Source organism: Tiliqua scincoides, chromosome 4 (assembly GCF_035046505.1).
Source record: "Tiliqua scincoides isolate rTilSci1 chromosome 4, rTilSci1.hap2, whole genome shotgun sequence".
NCBI lineage: Eukaryota > Metazoa > Chordata > Lepidosauria > Squamata > Scincidae > Tiliqua > Tiliqua scincoides.
In genome coordinates, this window is record NC_089824.1 from 156,891,738 (window position 1) to 156,914,618 (window position 22,881).

The 22,881-nt window shown below is 41.7% G+C and overlaps 1 protein-coding gene across 6 annotated transcripts in view; it reads left to right on the forward strand.

Annotated features, from left to right (window-relative positions):
- The window catches only part of TUT4 (terminal uridylyl transferase 4), a 69,483-nt gene that overhangs the window by 34,996 nt on the left and 11,606 nt on the right, over positions 1–22,881 (forward strand). For all 6 annotated transcript variants that reach the window (XM_066623134.1, XM_066623138.1, XM_066623135.1 and 3 more), the window contains exons 14-25: positions 3,199–3,349; positions 5,043–5,129; positions 7,594–7,697; positions 7,837–7,894; positions 7,991–8,094; positions 10,326–10,415; positions 11,247–11,360; positions 13,566–13,643; positions 18,296–18,473; positions 19,101–19,148; positions 19,233–19,315; positions 22,038–22,153. In XM_066623134.1, the coding sequence (XP_066479231.1) occupies positions 3,199–3,349; positions 5,043–5,129; positions 7,594–7,697; positions 7,837–7,894; positions 7,991–8,094; positions 10,326–10,415; positions 11,247–11,360; positions 13,566–13,643; positions 18,296–18,473; positions 19,101–19,148; positions 19,233–19,315; positions 22,038–22,153 (1,211 nt within the window). The remainder of the gene's footprint in view (positions 1–3,198; positions 3,350–5,042; positions 5,130–7,593; positions 7,698–7,836; positions 7,895–7,990; positions 8,095–10,325; positions 10,416–11,246; positions 11,361–13,565; positions 13,644–18,295; positions 18,474–19,100; positions 19,149–19,232; positions 19,316–22,037; positions 22,154–22,881) is intronic.

Genomic DNA, 22,881 nt, shown 5'->3' on the forward strand with positions numbered 1-22,881 from the left:
CCAAACGCCGTAGCCTTTCCTCATAAGGAAGGTGCCCCAGCCCCGTAATCATCTTAGTCGCTCTCTTTTGCACCTTTTCCATTTCCACTATGTCTTTTTTGAGATGCGGCGACCAGAACTGGACACAATACTCCAGGTGTGGCCTTACCATCGATTTGTACAACGGCATTATAATACTAACCGTTTTGTTCTCAATACCCTTCCTAATGATCCCAAGCATAGAATTGGCCTTCTTCACTGCCGCCGCACATTGGGTCGACACTTTCATCGACCTGTCCACCACCACCCCAAGATCTCTCTCCTGATCTGTCACAGACAGCTCAGAACCCATCAGCCTATATCTAAAGTTTTGATTTTTTGCCCCAATGTGCATGACTTTACATGCACATTGGGGCAAATACTTTCTAATTCATTCATGCAAAGCATAATCTTATCTTTCTACATCTCTGGTATATCTTCCAGAACAATTTGATCCATAATCTATTCCTAAATACCAAGATGTATATGAAGAAAACACTGGACTCAGTTTAGAACAAGCTCTTCCAAACTGAGAATCCTGAATTCAAACAGGGATCTGCCTTGTATAGCATCTGTGGCAGCCTCATGTGCTACCAAAGCATGTCACTTTCGAAATGGTACTTAATTTGCAAATCTGGATTTTTCTCTTTTCCCTGTTTAATCCAGTTCACTATTGTTGCCAATCTGCATGCATCAGAATATTTAGTGAAATTTGGAAAACCTAGCACTCTTTCCTGTGTAGATTTGGATAATACCACAAAAGCAATTCTGGCTGGTTTCTTAAAGATGTCATAAGTTAGGCCTCCAAGTGGATGTTGACTCAGTGGGAGAAGGACCAGTTGAATTAAAAGGTCTAGAAGCACAGGGGCAGAATGGTACTGAATTGGGGACTTGACACTGTGTGAGTGCATCTAAGAACCCCACCAAGCCAGAGACCCCATAACTAGAGTACTAGGGCAGATATTGCTAGGGAGCCAGCATGCACATATCTGAAGGCCTCTCATTCTGCTGAATTAATTCACCACTGCAGGAAGCACACCCAGTGAGAGATAATGGAGAGGTGACCAAGTGGCAGACTCCAGGCCAGAGGGTTGGCCCTTAAAGTTTTCCAGTTATAAGAGGGGAAAGCCTTTGGGAATAGTAATGCCCAAAGCATATATAAGGGGTCACTACCTTGTTAAATTGTCATCTCCTTGAAACTTCTCCATTGTTCTGAAGCTTTTACAGCTGACTCCAGCCCTGTCTTGAATCCTTGAAGTACCCCACAGTCCTAACTTGCCAAGTCTATTCTTCTTAAACTTCCCCCCATCTCTACTGTGCTTCTTGTGACCTCTCCATGTCAAAGTGAAACAAAATCAAGTAGTTAGTAATGTTAGCTAAATTTAAATATATATTATTAAGAGCTTAATCTTCAAGGTTCATTTAGAAAAGCCTTCAATTTGCATATAACACATGGAGAACATCAGCATACATGTAAACATGTCACGAAAGCATGCAAATGGAAGTTCCATTTGGAAATTTCTGTTTTTCTCTCTGAAGTATTCTTCCCCTGCTATCTACAGCACTATTCCAGCTGTTTGCAAGGTATGAACCTTTAAGATAGGGATTCTTAACCAGAGGTATCCATACCCCTTGTGAGTACTGGGAACCAAATGATGGAGATAGATTAGATCAGGGGTGCCCAAACCCCAGCCCGGGGGCCATTTGCAGCCCTCAGGGACCCCCAATCTGGCCCACGGGGAGCCCCCCCGTCTCCAATGAGCCTCTGGCCCTCTGGAGTGATGCTGGAGCCCACACTGGCCCAACACAACTACTCTCAGCGTAAGGGTGACAGTTTAATTTCTTGTGTGAGCTGCGGGCCAAGGGCTCTCTCCACTGCTTGCTGTTTCACATCTGTGAAGCAGCAGTGACAGCAAAGGAAAGGCCGGTTTTGCTTTGTGCAAGGCCTTTTATAGGCCTTGAGCTATTGTGAGACCTTCATTCATTCATATAAGTTCCATCTCTAATATATTTTATGTGAATTTATTCAAATTTTAAATGTAAATTAATTCTTTTTTCTCAGCCCCCGACACAGTGTCAGACAGATAATGTGGCCCTCCTGCCAAGAAGTTTGGACACCCCTGGATTAGATTATTAACTATTGCTTTTAATAGTTAATAATAATAATTAACTATTATTAACTATTGCTTACTATTATCAATATGAGTTTAGGTGTTCTGTTCCTAGGTATATTTGGTATAAAAATACTGTAAATAAATAAAGTAAAAGCAAGCGACATCTTTTGAAGTCATACTAGTACCTAACAGGACCGGTGATGATGATGATTTTGACAGTCTGGCAAAGGGGGGGGGGTATGGGAATCCATTGGACGATGTGTTGGGGGTCTGTAATGGTAAAAATGTTAGGAACCCCTACTATAAGAGTTTGGAGGTGAAAGCTACTGTGTCTTGACCCTGCTCCAAAGCATTGCTACAGCGTTAACTTACTCAATACCAGATTTCTTCAACTTACTATTTAGTTTTGCCACAATTACCAACACTTCCGGCTTTTTCCCTCCTGTGTTTAGTTACTTATCTTCCAAATGTTGTACACAGATGTGTACTGTACTTCACTTGCTTAAGATTCTTGTAATAGAGAGGCTATTCTTTGTACACCCAATCAACACCAAAGTGAGTGGTAGGGAATAATACCGAGTAACATTTAAGCTTTGTGAAGCCAGAGCTCAGATGCTATTGAGAGTAAATTTCCTATAAGTAATAGCTAAAGTTTATGATACTGTGTTAGTTTCCCCAGTGCATCCTCCAATTTCACTATGGATTTTACCCATTCCTGCCCATCTACTGGTTTTGTGTGTTTTGGAGTTGTGCCACATTCATACAGTTTGTATAAAATACTGATCTTTTGGAGTCATGGAACTTTGACTATGCATAAAAGACCCAGAGTTAATTACAGTCTTCTCATGAATCATTCTCTCATATTATGGGGGTCATGTGGGGTCTACACCTCCTCCATTTCTAACAGGAAGTGTGCTAGAAAGACAACTTTTGCATAGTTTGGAGGGGTGAATTGAATTGACACTTGAACTTGCACGTTTCCCATGAAACTGCACCAGCTATCCTTTGACAAATAATATAATTTACTTGAACAATTTTTTAAATAATATGTTTGTTATTGTCATAGCCTCCAACTATAGTATGCAGTATCTGCAAAAGGGATGGCCATTCCAAAAATGACTGCCCAGAGGATTTTAAGAAAATTGATCTAAAACCACTACCACCAATGACAAGTAGATTTCGAGAAATTCTTGATCTAGTATGTAAAAGGTGCTTTGGTAAGTACAGTTTTGCAGCTGGTCAGGTTTTGGATTCTATTTTAAATGTTATCAATACTAATATTTTTGTATGTGATTGACAGTAGATTATATACCTAGTATACATTAAGGTAACCAGAATGTTTTGGACTTTGTAGTAGGTTAGTAAAGACTGAAGTAATGGTAATTGTAGAAAAAAGCATACTTTAAATATTGCAACAGAGATATTGCATAAATATATCTTGTATTTTGATATATTTTGTATATATTTTGATTTAGCTTGATATAAATATATCTTGTATGGCACTTGTATAAAACAAGTAGTGCCAGAGTTTAAATATCTAGGAACAACATTTGCTGAAGATGTTAAAATGGATGAAGAGAGCAATATACAATGTAGTAAAGCAAACCAAGTATTGGGACAATTAACTTCGCTTTTACAACATAAGATAGTACTGATTAGTACAAAGAAGCACCTTGTACAAAGTATATTCATCCTCACTTTACGTTACCTGTGTCAAACATGGATACTTAACAATAAAAAGAAAGTTACTTATGATGGAAATGAGATGTTTGAGGAAAGCTGTCGGAGTAACCACAAGGAATAAAATTAGGAATGAAATAATAAGGGAAAGAAATAGAGCCAATTATACATTATATACAAAGACAGCAAATAAAGTGGTTTGCTCACATTGAAAGAATATCTTGGGATTCTATGCCGTATAAGGCATATATTAAGAGAGAAGGGCAAAGAGCATGAGGGAGACCCAGAGGATGATGGAGAGACCCCATCAAAGGTATATTATAACAACATCAAATTACATTGGAAGAGGCTGCTAGAAAGGCAAGAATCAGAACTTGTATCTCCCTTGACATCCGAAGTGGTAAAAGTGGAAGTAAAAAAGAAATGGGTTTGGATGTAACAGGTAAAGGCTTATCAAGTGGTAAGCTAATACCAAGTGGTAATCAAGGTACGTTCATCAAGGTAATGGCCAGATTCTCTCCCTGTAGAATTCATAGGGGCTTAGGTAAGTGTATAGGATTGCAGCCTCTGAATTTTTTCTGAGGAGTTTTGGCTGATATTTAAAATGTTGCATCCTAGCTGTAAAATGTCATTACCTAATGACCCCATAACCACCGTTGTTGGCATCCTTCAGTCTCGGAAGACTATGGTGTCACGCTCTGAATGGTGGTTCTGGAACAGAGTGTCCTCTCCAGTGCGCGAAGCCTGGGTAAATAGGTATGGAGGATAGGCTGTTACCCATGCAGCAAATCCCCCCTCTCCACGTCGCTGAAATTGTCCAGTGGAAAGGCAGAGGCCAATACGGTTGGTTCCAGCGGCGTCGCAGGAGTTGCCAGAACGTGACTGTGTTCAGCCATGAACTGCCTCAGGGACTCCGGCTCCGAATTTTGCCTTGAGGTTGACTCCTGAAGGCTTTTCCATAACTGGATGTAGCCACAAGGCAGTGGAGGTTTGGGATCAGAGTTTTCCTTCTCTCAGATGAGCTGCCTTCCCAGGCTGACGAGTCCCATCTACCCGGTGGCTGTTTAGTCGCCTCTTACGACAAGTACAGCCAAACTGAGGGCCCATTCTTATCCCCAGCCCCCATAACCACCATTAGAGGGTTTAATCCAGTGAAGCAATTATTAGACGATATGCGAGTTTGATCATTAGAAAGTGCTGAATGCCTCAATTAACTTTTTGTTTGTTTAGAAGAGTTGTCACCTCCTATCTCAGAGCAACAAAATCGTGAGCAGATTCTGGCAAGTTTGGAAAGATTTATTCGGAAAGAATACAATGGTATGTAAAACTTTTAAAGCGGTGTAAAAGTAGAACTTTTTCAAAAAGCATTGCATAAATATTTTAAAAATTTAAAGGGAGTACTGTTATGGGAGTGCCCAGTTTTGGGACTACCCAGTTTTGCATATAATTTTGAAATCCATTTATTTAAAATATCTAAATCCTATTTTTCTCCTGGCAGTCAGGATGGCTTTCAGCAGTATATTTTAGGGCCCAATCTTATGCGCCTCGGTGCTGGCATTCTGCTGATGTCGCTGGCCCAACTGTTGTAAAAGCTGCCGTAAAGCACTTTTGTGCTGGTGGTACTGACACACCACTGGCTCTGGCCGCAGAGGCAGTTGGTGCGGGGCCACAGCACCAGAGGAAGAACACCGAGGGCTCCCAGCAGTATTACTGCCAGTTGGTGGCAGTCCATTTTGGGGCAGGGAGGCGACAAGGGAAGGGGCAGAACTGGGCAGGGGAAGGGGAGGAGCAGGCCTGGGAGGGGGGTGGAGACAGCAGCAGGCTCTGCTACCTTATCCTGACTGCCCTCCCAGACCGGGAAACCCAACATGGGTTTTGTGTCCTCAATTTTGTGTCCACTCAATAGCGGGTGCAGATTTGAGAAGATCAGTTGGGGCCACCTGGCTGCTATATGGGGTAAGGGAATGTTTGTTCCCTTACCCGAGGAGACCTGGTGCTGCTTCCTTACCCTTTGGATGCAGCAGTTGTCATTTTGGTGCTACCGCAGCCCTAGGCACTATGGAAGCATAGGATTGGGCTACCCAATACGTAAAAACCTTTTATATTGCTACTAAAAAACCTCTGCACTGTTAAAATTTTTAAATATTAAAATATATAAATATGAATATTTTAAAAGACCAACAAAAATTGTGGCATCTAAAATCGGTATCAACAGCAAGTGATTAAAATAGAAAGAATACAGCTTAATGTCTTTCTTGAAATAGGTTGGCAGACACAGAAAGAGTGCACCTTTAATAGCAAGTGTACATTTTGGACCTTTCTCTGTGAGGTAGTTATTTTCAGGCAGGAGTAATAACTTAGCCAACAGGTGCCAAGGACTAATTTGATAGGGCTTATTCCTTAGGAGGATGTTCTATATGTTCCCTGTTCTTAGTCAGGTGTTGGAATAGTTGTTGACGACAGGGATACAGAAACTTACAAAAATTAAGGGATAATAAAAAAGCTCTGGTTAAACTGCATTAAAACAGGAAGTAGGTTTGTATGTTTTAAATAACTTGAAAAAAAATCACAATTATACATCTGCAAATATTCATCAACTGAATTCATCAACTAATCACTGAAAATTGTTGATACATATTTAGCTGAGATTGAAGCTGCAGCTGTTTGATAGAAATTATATATACAGGTTGCGTATCCCTTATCTGGAATTCTGAAATACGGAATATTGTGAAATATGAAACTTTTTAGAGCACCAACATGATTATTAAACTTTTTTGCCTAAAGAAATAAAATCACAGACCTTGTTTCATGCACAAAATTATTAAAAATATTGTATGAAATTACCTTCATGCTATGTGCATAAGGGGTATATGAAACATAAATGAATTTTGTGTTCAGACTTGAGCCCCATTCCCAAGATCTTTCAATAAGAATATGCAAGTATTCCGAAATATGGAAAAATCTGAAATTCAAAACATTTCTGGTTCCAAGCACTTTTGGATAAGGGATACCCAACCCGTAATAATGATTGCTTTAAAGCCTCATTGGGTGTTCCTAACTCACCATGGACCACAGCTCAATTGTGGGAAGTGCCTTCTGCAAGTGGTAGGGGCATTCTCTAAATGGAAGTGGTTCTTGAATGAACACAGTACTCCTGCTCACAGAAGGAGCTTCCAATGGCACAACTATATTCTGTGGTAAATTAGAACGTAGTACCACTCAGTGTTAAGATACAATACTATTGTATATTCATAGAAATTTAAAGCACGGACATTCATAGTCATTTCAGGTCACTAGAAATAGTGATGTGTGTTTCATAAATGTGGTAAGACATCAGTCAGTGTGAAAGACAGGGTTTTTGTAAGGGGTCTGCGCCAATGCTTGGACCCCTTTGGCAACTGCACGGTGTTGCGACACATCACAAGCGCTGCCTCCAGACATTCACAATCACATCATCACCAAACTTCTGGGGTGCCGAGCTCCCTGCTGCATGGAGCTCAGCAGGGAGGTACACGGTGGCTTGGATGTTCACCTTAGAGAGAACACTGATGTTAGACTAATTTGACATTTCTTTTGCTGTATAAACCATTTTGTGAAATCTTTTGTTGAAGAGTGATGTGTAAATATTTTATAATAATATTATATTGGTTGTGCAAAGATATGAATTAAATTGCTTTAATTCTATAAAATGCTGGGATTGTATTCATCAGTCAATCACTTTATACTGTAAGCAAGACTAAAGTTAATTCAAAATCTGTGACACCTCCTTCTTTTTGGCCAGACAAGGCCAGGCTATGTCTGTTTGGCTCTTCAAAAAATGGATTTGGATTCCGTGACAGTGACCTGGATATTTGCATGACACTAGAAGGCCATGAAAATGCAGAGGTAAGAGTCTTTTTTTATTTTTTAGTGTTCATTAAACTGTGATGGATGATGTGTAATGCAATATTCAGAGTACTTGATTTCTTTAAGAGAGGCTATTCAGGTAATAATAAATGCTTTTAAAAAATTTTTATTTTACCAGAAACTAAACTGTAAGGAAATTATTGAAAGCTTGGCAAAGGTTCTTAAGAAGCATCCAGGTATGTGTATTGAATTGTGCCCTCAGTGATAATTGCACTTGTATGTGTACTTTAGTTATCAAAATTATTTTACATGTTGAAATCTTATCTTCTCAGGTTTAAGAAACATCCTGCCTATAACAACAGCCAAAGTGCCTATTGTAAAATTTGAGCACAGACGAAGTGGCTTAGAAGGAGACATCAGCTTGTATAATACACTGGCAAGTATCTAATTCAGTAAAAATTAGAGCACTGTTGCAAATGTGGAGTGAAAAGCTTGCATGTTTGTGCTACTGTTTTAATGTCTGAAAAAAGTAGTGTTTAAAACATTTCAGGCAAAGACTGAAATGAAAAAGTAAAATATGTATTTTATAACTATTTAGTCAGTGTTCAATTGCATATAAAGATAGGTCATTACAAAGTAACAAAAAGGGGGCTGACAAGTCCATAGCAGGACTACATATACATGGCCTAAACTGAGCACATTCATTTGTACTGCTACATTTAAAGCATTACAAAGGGATATTGAACTCATTGATTTATGTTAAAGCTCATAAATGCCATGGCAGTTGACTTTGTGTTCTTTCCTAATGGTTTTGGCAGCTACTCCAAACAATACCAGTTTATAAGTATTGTATTTGTATAGTCCCAACATGCACACTCCTAGATATTTTGCACACATGCACACTCCTATACCTGTACAGCTTGCTAATTTACTATAAAATTTGGAGGTAATCTATTCCCTAGTGTTCACCAATATTGGACAAGTAAAAAAGGGAAAGAACAATGATGGATCAATTCCAAAATATCTGCTATTTGATATACTTTACAGGCATTACTTGAAAAGCTACACACCTTGAGGAAAGCTTTCCACAGTGGAGAAGGAACATCAGTTATTGAAAGCATTTTTGTTGTAGATCATTCATTTTAAACAGATAGTACCACTAGAGAAACAAGAGCCAATTGGTTCTCAGATCTAAACAGAATTCTTTACCAATCAAAACGTCTTGATTCCTTTCTTAACACTTTCATAATCAACAGTTGTAAGCATCTGAACAGATTGTTTTCCAACTTTAGCAAATTCTGTAAAATCTTGCAGTTAGTATACAAAATATCTAGAACAGCAGTTCCCAAACTGTGGGTTCATGGTCATGACCAAATTTTTGGTGGTTTGTGAAATTGAACAGGGCTGCTCAAACTCCAGCCCCCATGGGGTCTCACTATCTGCAGTGGGCATCTGGCTGCTGAGCTTAGTGGCAGCAAAGGAAAGACAAGCCCAGTACACGCGCAGGGCCTTTTATAGTGGGAATGTAACATGAGACTTGCATGCGCTGGGCCTGTCTCTCCCTGCCTTGCCCATGGGCAGGATGCTCCTTAGCCTAGAGAGGGAGGGAGGGGCGGGTGGGCAGCAGGTGGCCAACCAGGTAGCAGCAGCACAGGCCGCCTTAGCGAGCAAGGGAGGGCAGTTAGGTGGGTGGGCAGGCAGGCAGGCAGCTGGGCAAGCAGGCAGGCAGCCGGGTGGGTGAGTGGGTGTCCAGGCAGGAGCACATACTGCCCAAACGAACGAGGGAGGGAAGGCGAGGGGGCAGGCGAAAGAGGGAGGGAGGGGGGTGAGGGGGCAGGCGAGCAGGTGGGTGTATGTGTGTGAAAGTTTGGAAGACCCCCCCCCATTTGTGTGTATGAATGAGATCATAAACTGGCTGGAATATCTCCCCCCCCTAATGAGTGTGAATGGAATCATAAACTGGCTTGAAGATTACTTATGAACTGGCTGGAATATCTTCTCCCCCCCACCCCTTATAAGTGTGAATGGGATCATAAACTGGCTTGAATTCATTCATTCATTTTCATTCTCCAATATATTCATTTATGTAAATTTATTCAAATTTGAAATGTAAATTAATTCTTTTTTTTACGGCCCCCCCTGACAGTGTCAGAGAGATGATGTGACCCTCCTGCCAAAAACTTTGAGCACCCCTGATCTAGAACAAAAATGAAAAAGTGGCATACTTTTCATAACATTTTCATGCAGATAAAGTAAAACCCTTTACTCCATGCAGCTCATCATGTATCAGCCCCTGTGATCTTTCTTGCTGAATTGGCCACATATGGCGTTCCAGTTCTGGCTCCTCAATCACTTTGCATAATGGTGTTGTATTTTGAACTGTCTCTATGAACGACAGTAACAAATGGAAAGTAGGAATGAGTTTTTGTATGCCAGTAAAGGTTCTCGGAATTCGAATTCGAATGAGTTTTTTTTTTTAAGTAGTAGTAATTGCATCAAAATGTACTACGCTGGGCTTTCTCTGAATTTGTTTTTAATTATGTTTTTGAGACTCACCACAAACGTAAGAATATAAATTTGCATAGACTATTGTTTAACATGACATCTTGCACTGCAGTCATATGAAACACATTGAACTTGATGTTTATATGATGACCTGTTTTCCAGGCACAGCACAACACAAGAATGCTTGCAACATATGCAGCCATTGATCCACGAGTACAATACTTGGGATACACAATGAAAGTTTTTGCAAAGGTAATATAAATAAGAAATGTTACTTAATGTGTCTCTTGTGTGTATTTGGTAATCCCTGATCCAAACAGTTGATATTGATTCAACAGTTGATATTGATATTGGTTCAGAAATATTGATTTCTGCTGAACAGTGAGCTACAAATCAAACCTGTCTAATCAACATTTTTCCTCTCAGACACATTCAGGGTTGCTGGGAACAGTAAAAAAGAGGCTTTTTTTTTTTAAAGGCTAATGGTTCTCAGTGGCTCAGTAATTTAGTTATTGTCTTTACATAACAATAGAGGTGATAAATACCTTCTTGCTGAGACCAGAGAGAAAGTAACCCCTGAAATGACTTTACATTGTGTTCACAAATTGTACCTGTGGGTTGAAAGGAGCAACCAGTAGTACTTTAAGTATTCTCAGTGACTTGTGCACATTCAGTGAGATTTTTGACTTCTTTGGTGAGCAGACATGCATACCATATCACAACTGGCTTTTGAACCTCAGTGAATCTCAAAGTAGTTTCCAAGTAGTATATGGAACTGCTGCTTAAGAAGGTCAGGTCCAAATTCCTCACCACTTGGAGAAGCAGTTGCACTGTGCTTTAGAAATTGACTTACGTTTGATGCCTTGCCATGAACAAAAGTTTTTAGTAATAAATTGTCTTTGTGCAATTGACTTTAGTTCTGTTTTAGTTCATACCAGAGGCTGGAAATATGCTCAGATTTAGTAACCAGAAAGTGTATTTTATTGTGAAACAAATAATATCCTTTTTTAAGTACAATGGCTTTAGAACTAAATCTTTTGTTAAAATGTCATTATGCATTTTGTTCAAAATGTATCTGATCAGCGCTGTGACATTGGTGATGCATCCAGAGGGAGCCTGTCTTCGTATGCCTATATCCTTATGGTGTTATACTTCTTACAACAGAGAAATCCACCAGTTATCCCAGTTCTTCAAGAGGTAGGTTCTTGGTGAAAGGCGTGTGGAACACTTTTGAAAATTCTATTTCTTTTAAGTTGTTCTAATAACAGTGTATTATTCTAGATACTCCAGAAACTCTTACAGTGGGCTGCTTCACATTTCCATCATTGCTATGTAGAAGGCACTTCTGAATAGAAATTAATGTGCTCCTTACACATAGTCTTAGATAATCATGTATAATAACTGCACATGCAATCATTTTGTTGTGCATCCGTAAAAGTGCAAAATTGCATTCAAAATTTTTTGTCCAAGGAAAGTTACAGCCCAATCCTAACTACATTCCCATGCAGCAGTACAGTGACCTTGGCACTGGCTCCACTGCATCCCGCGGGGAATTTCAGCTGCCAGAGTTCTCCTTGGGGAAGCCCCAGCAGCCGCAATGGAACAACTCAGACCTGTGCCAGCGATATCTCTGGTGCAAGTCTGAGCTGATCTATGCAGGCGGATCATTCTGTTGCCACCAATCCTCCTCTCTCTCAGACCTGATCTGCCTGTCCCCATCACCACCCTCCTCTACACTTGTCTACCCCTCCCCCAAATCCCACCATTCCTGTGCTGGACTTTCCTGGTTTGGTGAGCACTGGCACACATGCGAAAACTTCAGTTTTGTTGCTGCTGTGCTTTTGCAACAGCATATACCTGTTGCATGTTACGCTGGTGCAAGAATTCCATAGGATTGGGCCACCAGTCATAATGGGCAGCCCAATCCTATCTGCCTTGGGTGCAGCAGTGCCGAAATGGCTACCACTGCATCCAGCAGGGCCAGGGAGGCTGCTGGAGATCTTCTCGGTGGAAGAGGACTTCTATCCCCTTTCCCGAGGAAAGCCCCAGGCCCCACAGTGGGGCTACTCGGATCTGCACCAAGTATTTTGCCAGCACAGACAAGAGAAGCCTCATGTTGTACTTCATAGTCTGACACAGAATAGGATCTGGTGGAGGAGGTCTTGCCCCCATCTCACTCTTCTCCTACCCTGACAAGCCTCTCCGCTGCCTGGTGGTGTTACTTACCCTGGTGGCCACACGTCGACCTCCTCCCAGTGCTGAGACCCAGCAGCAACTGGTATGGCCCAACGCTTCCAACACTCCTGGTGCTGTAAATGTGTTTTACAGCACGTTTGCAACACCCAGTGTCGGTAGCACACGTATACCACTGGCGCTAAGGAGCTCAGTATTGGGTGCTAAGTCTCATTGAAATTAATAGGATTTTATTTAGTTACAACTAATTGTCTCATTGATTTCAGCAGTGCTTATTCATGAAGTTCTGTTGATATAATCCTTATCTTGTGTATTGGAGTAGTATATTAATTCCTACATAGCCATGTAAATTCCAGACACGTGTGAGCATTCACACATGGAACTAAAAGCAAAGGAGTGAATTTAATTTGATTATTTTTTTAAAAATTGAAACCTTAATTTTAACTTTTTTTCTGTAACCAATTTAAGAGCCCAATCCTGTGGTCCGCGCTGCGCCTCCGTGGTGCAGACCACAGTTGCAAACGTGCCGTAAGGCATGTTTACAGGGCTCACCGCCGGGTTCCCACCAGAGGTGGCTCAGCTCCGGCCGCCGCTGAGCCACCGCCGGCCGGCACCCGCGTTCCGCAGCTTGGTGGTGCCTGCGACCACCGGGATGCGGAACGGGGAATGGGGCGGGGATGGGGCATTCCAGAGGAGGCCAGTGTGACGCGGGGAGGGGGCGGGGAGGCCGGCGTGACGTGGGGAGGGGAAGGGGGGGCGTGCCAGAGGCGTGCTGCGATAGCATGGGAGGCACTGGATTCGGTGGCAGCCCTCAGGGTGCTGCCGAGCAGGGGCTCCCCAGGCAGCTCAGGATTGGGCTGCCCCTTAGGATTGGGCAGTAAGTTGTCCTAGAAGCATGTTAAACACATTTTTAGGGTGAATTCCCTTCATATGGATGACTTATTACTAAGTAGTCACAGCCATCATCCTCCCTCTCCTAGTCTTTACTCTCATATCTAGCATTAAAGAGAAGAAATCTAAGCCAGAAAGTATTGTTTTCTGGAAGGCTTTCATACCACTATATGTCATTCTCAAAGTTCTTGATAGTTTATAGGTAGAATGACTTAAACATTGGTTCTGTGACATTCTTATTTTGTTAAAATGAGTCATTTACTATGGGCTTGTTCAAATCTTTCCTATTTTCTGTCTTTATTTTTCATGGTGTTTTAGATATTTGATGGGCAACAGATTCCCCAGAGAATGGTTGATGGGTGGAATGCTTTTTTCTTTGATGACACCAATGAACTGGTAATGTTTTGATTGTGGAATAGAAAATAAGTTCTTAAGTCTAGTTTTATTAGACTGGAAGCAAAATAAATACTCTTAATCATCAATTATAAAGCACAGGGATGACATTAAAAATGTAAAAGACAACTTTCCTGCATTAAAAGAGCTCACAATTAGTTGGACCAAGGAAAAAAGGAACAAACAAGGAGATGGATGTCTCAGAAGGTGTAAATGTAGATAGCTTATGGCTGGAATCCCCATTCTCTACTGTAACTGCATATACATCCAAGGTTTCCCCCTGTTTTCATTCCCCTTTCCTACCTTTGTTGTCACCCTGTGTCAATATCTAGATTGTAAGTTATATGTGGTAGGGATCTGTCTATTCATTCTTTATAAAGAGTCACTGATGGCACTATAACAGTAATAATGACCATTTGATGAGATATAGAATTAGCATATCATATGTATTCTTATGCGCTTTTGACAGTTGCTACATGGGAAACTTCCCATGTTTTCTCCGATGAGTAGTAAATCACTCAGCAGCTTATCCTTGGTATAATAAAGGGCAGGCACACTGTTTTCTTCTGTGGCAAGGACATGACTACATCTTCTCAGAAGAGGACTTTATCTATTGTATGGGCAAGCATGGAAGGACCAAGGTGCTTCTAGGCTGGCAAAAGTGATCTTATCTATGATCATATTGAGGATGAAAGATAGTTATGGGTTATTCGTAATAACAAGAGTGGGGGGGTATGACCTGCAAATGATTTTAGTCATATGATTTTGCAGTAGCTTAAAGTGCCCCAAAGAATAACCGTGTGACAAAGTGCTCCTGCCCCTCCTTCCTTCCTGTCACAGCTGCAGTTCTATTTCAGGTACCTGATATATATGGTACTGGCAGATGGGTAAGTTTCATACTGCTGTTTCTAAATGAAAAGCATTGCCTAGTGCTATGGTGGTTGTGCTTGCATTCTCTTTTATTTTGTCTTTTCTAGCTTCAAAGGGCCAATAATCTGTTAGAACAAGAGATGCGACAGGAGAGAGTGTACAAGCATAGTTGCCACAGTGCTGCACTGCCCAGAAATTATAGTGCAGGGTGCTCCAGTTGTCAGTCGCAGTACTTGTCTTCTGAAATGACTGTTTGTCAGACTATTCTGTATAGACCAGTGGTTCTCAAACTTTGTAGTGACAGGATCCACTTTTTAGAATGACAATCTGTTGGGATGCACTGGAGGTGATGTCATTAACCTGAAAGTGATGTCATGACTTGGAGTGACATCATCAATTTAGGCTTCAAACCTAAGCTGCAATCTGCCAAAGGTTCCATACTCAGTGCTCTTGTGCTGTTATTTTTGCATCACTCAGAATTCAAACATTCCAGCTTAGAAGTCAAAGCAGAACCCAGACTTGGATCCTTCTCCAACTACACAGCCCCCAACCCCTCCAGCATCCACCACCTATTCAGGGCAAAGCAGCAGGCCTCTCTCCCATGGGAAGCCCACCCTGCCCAACAGCTCTGTCCCCTGTATTTGTAGCTCTTTATTTTCAGTGGTAGCTGAGCTAGGTGCTACATGACCCACCTGAAATTGACTCGCAACCCATCTTGTGGGTCCTGATCCGCAGTTTGAGAAATGCTGTTATAACTATCAGTGGGTAGCATTTGTAGTGTCCTTTGTCATGAATAAGTGCATGTTAGGCCTAGGTTGGCAGTAGAAGCCTGAACCAAACTAAGACAGTGTAACGGAGAAGTTGCTACCAGTTCCCAGCTGCAAGAATGTGAGTAAACAAAAGGATTGTTGGCTCTCCTTTGCTGGCCAGAAAGGACAGATAACAAGAATTACAACCCATTGGAATGTTTAGCACCTTTGCAGACAGAGAAGTGCCTTATCAAGCGTGATTGAGTGCAGCTGTGGATCTCCAGTTGGGAGGGTAAAGAACTATGAGGGGTTAGCAACCAGGCCAACTTCGAGAAGGTTCTGTTCCTCAAGGGTTCTGATTGGACAGTCTAAATAAGTATGAAGTCACCTCAGTACTATTAGCATAAGAAGTATAATAATGAGTGCCCTGTGTGTGTGTGTTTGTGTGGTCCTTCTTGGATAGAGTTTTTAGGTGCAACATCTTGCACGCGTGTGAGCTCCATTGTCCATCATGGGCACCTGGCTTCATAGGTAGCCTGGAGCTAAGAGATTACAAGAGTAACAAGAGTTACTCTGGAGTTACAAGAGTAACTAACCCAGGTGAGAGATAGGTATTAATAGAGATAGCCAGCTAGCTTTATTATTTTATTGCTGATATGTTTCCTAGATGTTTATTCCTCTAGCATTTGCTGCCTTATTGTAGAGTGTGTAACCTTATGCACTTAATAAACTAAAATATCTTTTACTAAGTTGTTTCATTGTCTGTTGGGGACAAAGGTTCCGAATCCTGCCTAACCGTTCAGCAAGCTACCAAGTGCTCACTGAGGTCTACTAACTTGAGGACTGAGGCTTTAGAGCTCAGTGCCTGAAAGGGATAGAATTAAGCCTAGAGGGTCTCAGTGTCCCTGGACTGAGGCACTGGGCACATACAGGGTGGTGGCAGTACTACTGAGCAGAGGGGCCTTGAAGGCTTCAGGGTTCAAAAATCAAGAACCCTGAGCACCCCAAACCCCCCTTTGTTACGACATCCTTACTCTGGAGGAATGGAACTGTGGATGCTGTCCATCATCATCATGTGTATCTCATATTTCTATAATATATTCAAGGCAACCAACAACACAATGAACTTTGTTTGCAGAAAAAATTCATAATAGAAATAGTTTTACAATCATAATGAATGGCAAAATATTCTTGGTGATTGCTTGTAAGTTGGGTATTCTAGTCAACAACTGTGCAAGAAGTGTTAGTCTGTATTATCATTTAGGTGGATTTTCCCTGTTCAGCAGGGGGGGCAGGGGGATGAGCTGCCCCATATACCATCCTTGGGGGTGTGTGTGACACCACTAGTAATCAAAATCGTGGAAATTGTAGATATTAGGAATAGTATCATCATGTTGTATACCATTCAGTGCATAATTTAAAGCAGATTGCAGTGAAACAAACCATAGTGAAATATTTCCATTCTATGTGCTACATGCAGGGGAGCAATAGCAGAGGAGGGCAATGCCATTCATCCATTGCTTGTGGGGAAATACTCACTGCAGTTATTTTCTGGTCTTTTTATTATTCATTTCATGTCATGACTATTAGTATCACTGAGCCGCACCTACCTCACAGGATTGTTGTGAAGACAAAAGATGGAGAGGAACAATGCACACCACCCTGAACTTCTTAGAGCAGTGGTTCTCAAACTGGTGGGTCGCAAACCATCAGTTTGTGTAAAGGTTCCCCCTTTGTTTTAAGGGGAAGGGGAGAGGGGAAGGGGACATGGTCCCCAACTTTATGTCGCTAAGGGGGGGGTGAAGGGGGTGCTTTCCACTTACTTGTAAATAGTTAGGGCTGCTGGAAGCTGTGGGGAGCCCTGCGAAGTCCTTCACAGGGCTTCCTGAAGCTTAGATTGTTCAAATGGAGCGAACGCAACGCAGTTCCTGTTTGTAGGAGTGCTTTGCAATTGCTCCGTTTGAAGATTCGAAGCCTTGTGGAGGGCTGTACAGGGCTTCCTGCACCACCTGCAGCCTCCAGCAGCCTTTCCACAAGTAAGTGGAAAGCACCCTGGCTCACCCCGCCTTAGCGATGCAATCATGGGGGATTGCGTTGCTACCCTAGTCCCTCCCCTGCGAAGAGTTACTGAGGAGTAAAGCTCCCTCAAAGTTTGAGAATGAATGCCCTAGAGCAGTATTTCTCAAACTTTGGGTTTTGACCCACTAGGTGGGTTGCAAGCCAATTCCAGGTAGGTCCCCCATTCATTTCAAAATTTTATTTTTAATATATTAGACTTGATGCTCCCATGGTATGTGACTGCATTTGGGGAAATGTTCCAGATCTGTACTTTTAACAGGCTACTATATATATGATTTTAACAATAATAGTAAATGGGACTTACTACTGGGTAAGTGTGGTAGGATTTCAGCCTAGGATTGTTAAAAATGTTCCTGCTTGATGACATCACGTCCAGTCATGACGTCACTTCTGGTGGGTCCTGATAGAGTCTCATTCTGAAAAGTGGGTCCCAGTGCTAAATGTGTGAGAACCACTGCCTTAGAGGAAGCATGGTATAAAAATGTGAGCCCTATCATATGCTTGTCTACTCAGAAGTAAATTCCATTATAGTCAACAGTGCTTACTCCCAGGTCAGTGTGGATAGGATAGGAGCCTGTGAAAAATGTTAATTAATTTTTGTCATAGAAAGGTGTAAAAATTGATTGGCTCTGGGTGTTGAATGACCTAGCTCACCACTGCTGTTCAGAGAAAAGTGGTTCCTTCAGAGAATTATCTGCAATGAGGACATTAGGAGAAAAGGTTCCCTTTCTGGGAGTCTATCCACACAGGGCAATTTCCATGAATATAGAAATATCTTTATGCCCTTTCCTTGCTATCCTGTGTCAGTGTACATTAAGGGCAATGGAACTTGCCAACAAAGACACATAACTGACTTTACAATGTGTTAAATCAGAACCATCTCAAAGTATTATGTTCATAAGAAACTGTGAACTTAAGCGGATTTGTTTCTGTTAACCTGCTATACATTTTATACAGAAAAAACGTTTACCTTCTCTTGGGAAAAACACAGAATCACTGGGTGAACTCTGGTTAGGATTACTACGATTTTACACTGAAGAATTTGACTTTAAGGAATATGTCATCAGCATTCGACAGAAGAAATTGTTAACCACATTTGAGAAACAGTGGACATCTAAATGCATTGCGATAGAAGGTACTTATGGAATGTTATGTGGTAAAAGGAATAAATCCTCTAGAAGAGCTTTCTCACTTGTCTAGAATTTTTAAATGAATTATGTTGTTAATGCTTGTGAAAACTTTACTTGCATATCCTACACTGATGGCATTCATAAATAGGATACCTGCCTTAGTAACAGACTTGCTTACCTCCCTTGCTGTAGCAGATGAGCTGGCATCTTCTGGCAGGGGTGGGAACATAACATCGCCATGCTCAGCCTGGCAGAACAGGGAAACACAAGGAATGGGTTCTTGGCTAGGCTCACCTGACCCTGCCTGGATACTTCAGGAAGCCAGCCAACCAACCAACCAAACCCCATGCTTTCCTGTCCTGCTGCAGAGGCAGGTGTGAGAGAGATCCTTGATGGAGGCAACCACAGTTGTGACTTGGCAACCAAGGCCAGCCAACAATTGTGGAATGCTACTCATTAAATATTAATTCTGAACTTTCTGTTGTAAAGCTAACTATTGTTCTGTCTGGATTATGCATCATTTTGTTATATTCTCCTGCTAGAAATGTTATATCATATTACATTGGGGAAAGAATTATGATGCTACTGGAATCCTTTATCTGTTCTTTTATTATTTTTCCCCCTTTGCTTAGATCCTTTTGACTTGCATCATAACCTGGGTGCAGGAGTTTCCAGAAAAAGTAAGACTTAATACTTAGTGCTAATAAATTTCTAAAGCAACACAATTCTTTAATCTTTTTAATTATTTTTGTCCTTTCTTTCAGTGACCAATTTTATAATGAAGGCATTAATTAATGGGAGAAAACTATTTGGTACCCCTTTCTATCCAGTCGTGGGAAGAGAAGCTGTAAGTTCTCTTGTAACATTTTGGTTTTGTTTTGCCTGTAGTCAGGAATATGTCAAGTACCTTATTCTAGGGATTGGGAAATTGTTTGAAGCAGGGTTACGCAGCAATACAAGCTCCCCCACTTCAATCAAGAAGACCGTACTTGTACTATGAGATGAGCATAGGCCTCCTTTGTGCAAACCTGTCTCAAATTGATACTCACACCCCATCCTTTCTGCCGTATCCTTATCACCTGCCATCCTCATCATTTCCTGAGGGTGGAAAACAACATCTCTAGATCTCTAGATGTCATGGGAGTGGCAAGGGGCACCAGAGCATGATCCTAGCCTGACAGCATGGAGTCTGATGCGATACAGGACTTGTAATAACAGTGTGAATTCAAGTGGTACCACCACAGAGTTGGAACTGTGAGAAGCTATTCTGCACAGGTTCAGGTATGGTAGTTATTACCGCAGGATGAGCTGGGGGAAAGTGCAACGCTTAATTACATCAGTGCAGACCAAGTCCCACTTAGGCCAGCAGAGAACTTGCAAAGGGGAACCATAATAAGAAAAAGGGGTGCATTTGGAAGGAAGGAAGAATGGCTGTGAGAATGAGAGCAAGTGAGCAGGAGTTGGGGAGCAAGATGGTGAAGGAAAGAGGATGAAGTAATACATGCAAAGATGGAAAAGAAGGATGCTGGCTTTCCTCACTTGTAGAGTACTTATTCATCATAGTGGGGTAGTTTACAGCTTGGAAATAACGATGTCTCCTTCCATCTGATTAATGCTTTGATCCTCCCCCTTTGCTTCTGAAGGATAGAGGAGATGTGCCTGAAAGTCACCATGTGTTTAGCAAATAGTTGAAAGAAGTGCTTGCAAAACCCAGATGGGTTAGCATGTTTACAAGGTGTTATTTGGCTATCCCTATCTTGCTGCAGTTTCATATTATTTTTCAACTACATGGAGAGCCTAATCCTATCCCCTCTCCCATGAACACATGATGCAGCCGTGCCAAAAATGGGTACACTATATCTGGGGGGGAGGTTATCAGGAAGTTTCACATGCAAAAGGGGATTTGAATCCCCTTGCAACTCTGTAAGGTTCTGCTCTGCAGTGGGTTTCCTTGGACTTGCACCAGAGATTTTGCTGGCACACGTCTCAGGAGAGAAAGAGGTCGGAAATGCTGCAGAAAAGAGGATGGGATTTGGCACATGTCATTGCTGCTGGATCCACCCCCTCCTGCAACCTCTCTGCCCTTGTTATGACCCCCTCCTTGCCCAGTTTTATCCTATCCCCATTTTGCCCCTGCCTTACCTGCTTCAGCGAGTAGCTGGTGATTCAATGGCAAATTGGGAGTACTGCCGCTTTCTACAGCATCCCTTCCAAAATGACCCACTGACAGAGCACTGTACATTCAGTCAGCAGCCTTTTTGCGATAGTGGAAATTGTTTAGGACTGGGCTGTGAATTCCATTTCCTTGCATTACTTGCTTTGCGCCACTTCCATTTAATTGATGTGCAGCACAATCCTAAGCCTTAAAGCATATTTGTGCCTCCTCACGAGCAAGCCGTGCTGGCGCATGGAGGTGCACTGGCTCATGGAGGCGGAATCCAGCCTCTGTGGTGGCTTGCACAGTGATACTTGTGTCGGCCCAGCTGGGCAATCGCAAGGCTCTGGGGTGGGTAGGGAGGATGCGGGAGGGAAGCTTTCCTGGGTGGGGGAGGGTGAGCGGGAAGTGGGAGGCGGGGCTGGGATCTGGCAGTTTTTCCAGATCCCAACCCTCTGTTCCCGGGGAGTTCGAAACAACTTGAAGCGGCTTCACTCTCCTTGGACTTGCACCACCTCAGGAGGTGGTGCGGGTCCAAGGAGACCCATAGGGGCCAGGGAACCTTGCCTAGGGGTAAGGGGAAAAGTTTCCCTTGCCACTGGCCGAGCTGATTCTGGCCCCTATCTTGCGCTGGATACAGCACAAGCCTCTTGGCTTGCCTGTTCCAGTGCAGGGTAGAATTGCACTTAAAGCAATTAATGGTTTTACTCAGTTGCATATCAAGTAGACAGAAGGTTCAAAGTTAAGTATTGTGTTACTTCTTAAGTATAAAGTATTATATTTTAACAAGTTAAAACATGGATTAAGCTAGTCATAGCCAGACTTCTGTCTTCAGCAGGGGCACCTTTGAGTCCAACTTGAGGTGGAGTGGGAGCGAGGAGGAGGTGATGGCAGCAGTAATTGCCTGACAGTTGACCCTAAAGTTTGTCATTCACTGTCTTGTGGTCAGAACTTGGTCTAGGTAGACTGGAAGGAAAACTTCTCCAACACTCATGCCATCAGTTTTAGTCTGGTGTTCCACAGCTGACAATAGAAAAGACCAGAATTAAGCACTTCTCAATCTCTTTCTTAAATCATATGACCTTAATTTTTTATCACCCTCTTAATGCATGTAATAGTAGAACTTAATATTTTGTCTTAGAAATTCTGCAAAACTAGATAGTTTGCAAGATCTTAGATTTCCCAACTTATTTCCTTATTTTGTCTGTTTTGGAAAAATACAGCAATAAAATTCCTCAAGTACTAACATACTTTTATTATAATCATTTTCTGAGTGAGAGTACATATGAAAATATTGACCTTGACTTGTGACATTTCAAATGTAGCACAAGTCAGATATTTTTCCCTTAAGGTATGTCTTGTTTCTAGTGATATTCCCTCTTTGTAATTAATAATGTTTTTTTTTCCTGTTCAGGAGTATTTTTTCAACTCAAAAGTATTGACCGATGGTGAACTGGCACCCAATGACAGATGCTGTCGTGTGTGTGGCAAAATTGGTCACTATATGAAGGATTGCCCAAAAAGGAGGAGGTTGGGAAAATGCACACACCTCTCATTTTAAAACAATGTTATGTTGAAGAAATATATTATATTTCTATATTATATTATATTTATAACTATAAATGAAGAAAATATTTTGACAAAAAAATTTAAGCATTCATGCATTTGTTGTTTTCCTCAAGCAGGGGTAACTCATCGTGTATTTGTCCTTTTGAGACCAAGGTTTTTTTAAATGTTTTTTGTTTTAAAAAGTTCACACATTTAGCACTCCCTCAGAGGAACTTTTCACCTGAGGACAGGAGGTAGTACAAAATAGTATTAAACATCATAACTGAATTACAAATCAGTTGCTGTTTAACTTTCCAGTGCCAACAGAAATGCAGTCATGATTTGCAGTAGCACAACTGCTTTCTGCCTTGAAGGAAAAATATGGAAGAGACCATTTTATTGAGTAATTTCAAAAATAACATCTCCTTAATGATTTAGTATTGGTCTCCATATCCACCTGTAGTTCCCTCAGAGAAAGAGGTAAAAACCCATTTGTGATGGTTCAGAGCTGATACTGTATTTTGCACTGCCTTCTGTATCTTCTAGACTGCAGATTTAGGGCCCAGTCCTATCCCTGGCTGCTGGACTGCGGTACAGCAGCACCAAAACACTATATCCTGTGGGGATGTATTCTGCTGTGGGGCCAGGGAAGCAAATGGAAGTCTCTTTGGGGTAAGGGAACTTTAGTTCTCTTACTCTGGGTAGAGCCC